Source organism: Myotis davidii, unplaced genomic scaffold, assembly GCF_000327345.1.
Source record: "Myotis davidii unplaced genomic scaffold, ASM32734v1 scaffold798, whole genome shotgun sequence".
In the NCBI taxonomy this organism is placed as follows: domain Eukaryota; kingdom Metazoa; phylum Chordata; class Mammalia; order Chiroptera; family Vespertilionidae; genus Myotis; species Myotis davidii.
Window position 1 is genome coordinate 329,653 of NW_006289818.1, and position 5,598 is coordinate 335,250.

The 5,598-nt window shown below is 42.3% G+C and overlaps 1 protein-coding gene across 4 annotated transcripts in view; it reads right to left on the reverse strand.

Annotated features, from left to right (window-relative positions):
- Window positions 1-5,598, reverse strand: part of DOCK11 (dedicator of cytokinesis 11) — a 142,384-nt gene that overhangs the window by 90,869 nt on the left and 45,917 nt on the right. For all 4 annotated transcript variants that reach the window (XM_015563139.1, XM_015563138.1, XM_015563141.1 and 1 more), the window contains 2 exons: window positions 4,075-4,167; window positions 1,432-1,555 (listed from right to left, as the gene is read on the reverse strand). In XM_015563139.1, coding sequence (XP_015418625.1) covers window positions 1,432-1,555; window positions 4,075-4,167 — 217 coding nt within the window. The remainder of the gene's footprint in view (window positions 1-1,431; window positions 1,556-4,074; window positions 4,168-5,598) is intronic.

Consider the following 5,598-nt stretch of genomic DNA (forward strand, 5'->3'; position numbering starts at 1 on the left):
TTCCTTCTCACCTTGCCCGTTATATTGCTACCTGCTGGATTTCTTGCAAAGCAGCCCTCACTGATATATATAATGCTTTAATATTTTCATATTGGTGACAGAATAAAATCAAATCCACAGCCTGGCATTCAGGGCTTTCCACAATCTGACGCCCCCTTTTCAACTGACATCCAATGATTCCTCTCCCAGTACCCTGTGCTTTGTTTGTATTGAACTCCTTGTGGTTCTCTGTCCATTTTCCTCAATACTCTGCCTCTGTATAAGCTGGTGCTTTATTCTGGAATCCTCCACCTTCATGTCATCACTGCATTATCAAAGTCTACCCTGCCCCTAAGGCTTCACCCAAACACCATTGCCTCCTGGAAGCCCTCCCTAACTCCAAGCCATGTGTCCCTCCACTAGCTGAAGTAATAACTCACTCTTCTCTGATCACACAGCACCACTGGTAACTACTACTTTCTATCTTGTATCACAGTTGTCTACATAGGTCTAATGTCCCCTACAAGATCATATGCTTGCCCAGCCAGCATGTCTCAGTGGTTGAGTGTCAACCTATGAGCCAGGAGGTCAGGGTTCGATTCCTGGTCAGGGCACATGCCCAGGTTGCAGGCTCAATCACAAGTGTGGACTTGCAGGAGGCAGCCAATCAGTGATTCTCTCTCATCACTGATGTTTCTATCTCTCTCTCCCTCTCCCTTCCTCTTTGAAATCAATAAAAATATATTTTAAAAAGATTATATGCTCACTTTAGATGAGATCTACCTTTGACTCTCCACTGTATTACCCACAGTACCTACTACAACATCTTACACATAGAAAATACACAGACATATTTGCTGAATGAATGACTAAATGAATTTAAGATTAATCCAGGCTAGTTTGAACCCAAATCATGAGGCATGCTGACATTTATATAGTAGAGACTTCTATGTTCTCCCAAGGATGCTTCCCATTGGTTTATCTAAAGTCTTGCTGAATGGGACCAGCACTGGGGGCTTTACTACTCAAACTTACTCAAATTCACCAAATCTGTTCTATCAATTAGCTCCCAATCTCCCTCAGGCCCCAAAATGCCCCTAGCTCTACTTCCCTTTTCCTCAGTGAGCAGAACTGAAAAATTTTGGTTACTCGGCTATTCTACATAAAAGAGATACTACAAATACTGCAAAGCAATATGTGTTTCTCTCTGAGAAGGGCAATATCACTTACATTGCTTATGGTAGTCCAAGCACACTGGCAAGCATTTGGACATTTGGTAGAAATGATGATAAAGTGAACATATAATTCATCTTCTACCAATTAAAATTTTAACTCAGAAATGGGACTTTTGGGTGAGGAAAAGAAGTGGTCTGTAGCTTTATGAAAGGAGGTTGTAATCTGGACAATTCCATCTCAAACAGCCTAAGAGACACATTGAAAGCACACACGTACCTGGAGTTTCAACTGTGTCTTGCTTTTTGGTTGTTCCCTTCGTGTTAATTTCACAACTTACATGATAAAAAGTGAAAAGCAAATGATGTTTTTGATGCAGGTGAATAGGAAGCTCGATTTTAATCTGAAATGACAAAATTACATGTAGAATTTTGTTTTAATTGTCAAGCTGGACTGTCAGTCCTTCAGTTGTTCCATCATACTTTTCCAATGTCAAACTTTTCTAAATGACAGGCCAAGTGGTCAAATAGATATCATTTAAGTGTATTCCAAATGATTTTCTGGTCAGTTTCAGTTTGAAGACAATATTCTCCTGGGTTGTGAGAGCTGACATTTTGAGGGAAGTCCAGTAGATTCTCCTGGATTCCACTTTGCAGCAGGATTTTCTAAAACAATGGATCAAAACCATATCTTCACAGCCCCGGGATGCTATGTTACTCAACCTAAGTCAGCAAATACAATCCATCTAAAATAGGCACTGAATTTGATGCCCTGACCCATGTTTCTAAGTGGGTAGAGGATCAGCCTGCTCACCAAAGGGTCACAGGTTTGATTCCCTGTCAATTGCACATACATGCAGGTTCTATCCCCCTCCCCAGTCAGAGCATGTGCAGGAGGCAACCAATAGATGTATTTCTTCTCACATTGATGTCTCTCTCTCCCTCCGCCAACTCGCTCTACCCTCCTTTCCATTCTCTCTGAAAATCAATAGGAAAAATATCCTTGGATGAGGACTTAAAAATAAATAAATAAATACGTGCATAAGTAAATACATAAATGGCATTAAATTTGAAAGGCTACCTTATTCTAAGTTAAAGTCACTTTGGTATTATGTACATACAAATTATAGTTCGTATAAATTTCTATAGAAGAAAAATACAACTTGATCCATGAATAAAGAAATAAAATTTGTCATGGCTGACATAAATTTAATCCCATGTTGGTAATGCTCTTGAAAGTATGTGAGACAAACTATAAATTTCATTGACTTAACACACATGCATGTACCTATACAGAAATGCATGCAAATACTCTTCCTCTCACTCTCTCCCTCTTCCCGCTTCTCTCTCCCTCTCCCCCCATCTCTCTGTCTTTTTCTCTTGGTAAATCTATAGTGAATAATTATAGAGCCTGTTTAGTTCTGGCTGAAGATAATATGGATTGCTTTCTACATTATCAAGTTTTCTGTAGTGACTGGCATTGACTATAGAGTGGGGCATGTTCAACAGCTCGGTGAGGGACATCTGGCCAAATTATCATTCACACAAGGCATGGTTCCGGTGTTATAACTAATTTCTGTTGTAGGTATATTTCTCCACAGAATGTGCCTATTTGCATCATCCCAACCATCTGGTTACCTCATGCTCTGCTGTACATAAATATGGCCATACTCCTTCCCTGAGTTGAAGAATGAAAGGCCACTATCCTTCTCCCCATCCCCCATGAGACTAGGGGCACTGGATGGAGAAAGGGATGAGTGGGGTCCAAAGCTGGGGCACAAGGCCTCCTGTGACAACAAGCAGACCTGGGGACATCGTGACAGCAGGGGGAATGGTTTCACATAAAGCCAGGAATGGAGATATGAGGCCTGAGAAGCAGAAACAGCAGAGCTTCTGGCCTGGGATTTACATCCAGGTGCCATGGAGACAGACATGTAGGAAGGCAGGGGAGGGTGGGTGGAAAGAGATCAACCAATGAACTTGTATGCATATACAAATAACCTGTGGACACAGACAATGGGGTGGTGAGGGCTGGGGACGAGAGGGGGCGTTGAGGGCTGGGGGCAAGGCAGGGGTGGTGGTGGTGGTGAGAGCCGGAGTAGGGTGGGGGGTGGTGAAGGTCAGGGGAGGCATATGGACACAGATAATAGGGTGAGGAGGAGACAAGAGTGGGCTGAAGAGGTTAATGGGAGAAAAAGAAGGACCTATGTAATACTTTCAACAATACAGACTTTTAAAGAAGAAAAAAAAAAGCAGTCTGTAGATTTGGATAAGCCAGATACATACGGACTAGATGAGGCTGTGACAGAGACACGAAGAGAGCCAGTGGGGAATACACAGTCATAGAGACAGAGACATGGGAAGAAAGAGAGGCAGAGACAGGGTCTGCAGAAGGGAGTGCAGTGACAGGGAGACCATGCCACTCAGCACTGCAGAAGCATGTGGTACAGCCAGTGGGATTCTGGTAGCCCAGCCATACTTCTGTCTCTCAAAGCATTTCATTTACAGAGAGGCTGCAGCCTCCTATGCAGAACAGGAAGAGAAAGCTAGAGCGGCCTCAAAAGAACCTCTTCTGAATTTCTTATTTTAAAGCAAAGGGGAAATGGAGACTCAGAAATGGGAAGTGGCTTGCTCAAGTCACAGAGCCAGTTGATGTCAAAGCTAGGGCTAGAAACCTAGTCCCAGTCTGGTGTTTGTTTCCTACATTGTTACGTCACGCCAGAGCCCTTCAATTTGTGGGCAAATCTTCCCCTGTTATCAAAGGGCACCAAGCAGGCAGTGGTCCTTTGTTTTGATGTAACATTTTTCATTTTCAAGGGATGAAACATTCAAGGGATTAAAAGTACAGATAAGATGATGAAAACAACTGAAAGAGAAAAAGAAGAGTAACCACTGTGTTCTATAAACATCAAAATAATTTTACCTCATCATAGAACTCTGGATTTTGGTTGTGATGTGAAACAACAGCGTAAGCATTTGTGGTAAAAACAGATCCCGCAGGTTTTCCATAAATACACTGCAAAAGAAGAAACAGAGTCACCATTCTCAATGCAGGTCTCCAAACGTGATGCTATGGAACCACATACAGTTAGAAGCATCTGTAAGCACAAGGCCACGGCCAAGCCCACTGGGCTCTCACCATGGGCTTATAAATTCCGAGTCATTTACAGTCACTCCAGACTTCGCCCAGGACTTCACCTAACTTGGCTACATAAATGCTTCTGAATTTCTGGCCATCAAAGAAATGCAATTCCAAACTCGTTGCCAGTAAGAAGTTGAACACAGCTACTCATCTGGGAGGAAAACACTCTCAATCCTATCCTGGAAAACTTCTCTCATGCTTTTTGCATTTCTTAACATGAGAAGTTCCCATTCAGCCAGTCACTAACATTTGTTGAATGCTTGTTGTGCAGTGGGCAATGTGAAGAGTTAAAAACAAACAAACGAACAGCCCGGCCCGTGTGACTCAGTGGTTGAGCATCGGACCATGAACCAGGAAGTCATGGTTCGATTCCCGGTCAGGGCACATGCCCAGGTTGTGGGCTCGATCCCCAATGGGGAGCGTGCAGGAGGCAGCCAATCAATGATTCTCTCTCGCTGATGTTTCTCTCTCTCTATTTTTCTCCTTTCCTCTCTCTAAAATCATCAAAAATATATATTTTTTAAAAAACCAGCAGACACATTCCTAACCTAAAGGAATTAAAAATCAAGCTACAGACAACTTACTGTTCTATAACTTTATGAGCCACATTTTAAAAGTCACTGGCTTTCTGTTATACCAGTGGTCGGCAAACTCATTAGTCAACAGAGCCAAATATCAACAGTACAACAATTGAAATTTCTTTTGAGAGCCAAATTTTTTAAACTTAAATTATATAGGTAGGTACATTGTTATTAACTTAATTAGGGTACTCCTAAGGCTTCGGAAGAACCACACTCAAGGGGCCAAAGAGCCGCATGTGGCTCACGAGCCGCAGTTTGCCGACCACAGTGTTATACCAATAAAATACATGCAAGGCTTTCCATGGTTCCATGGAAAGATCCGATTTCATTTCTAGTGTGAGTTTTTCACTTCCATAGGCCTAATAAGCTCAAGGATGAATATGGAGTCAGCATGCCAAGGTATTAATTGCCTCTGTTACTTCAGAGCCAGCCTTTAGGCCGGCTAAGAAATGAAATTGAGACTCTATGTGAGTACAGAGCCAGCTCTCCTTAAATATGGTTATGAAGGCAATTTGCAGGAACTGCTGAGAGGTAACCTAAGAATCTTTAAGTACACAAAAAGAGATTGCGTGGGGGGGTGGGGGGAGGAACAGTTTTTCTCATCTCCATTGAAGGAAGAACCAGAATAAACAAGCTTAATTTGAGCCAGCCTTAATTTAACTTAGGCTTTTCTATGAAAAATAAATCTGTTTTCAAAGGTGGGGGCTATAAAACTCTCAACGAT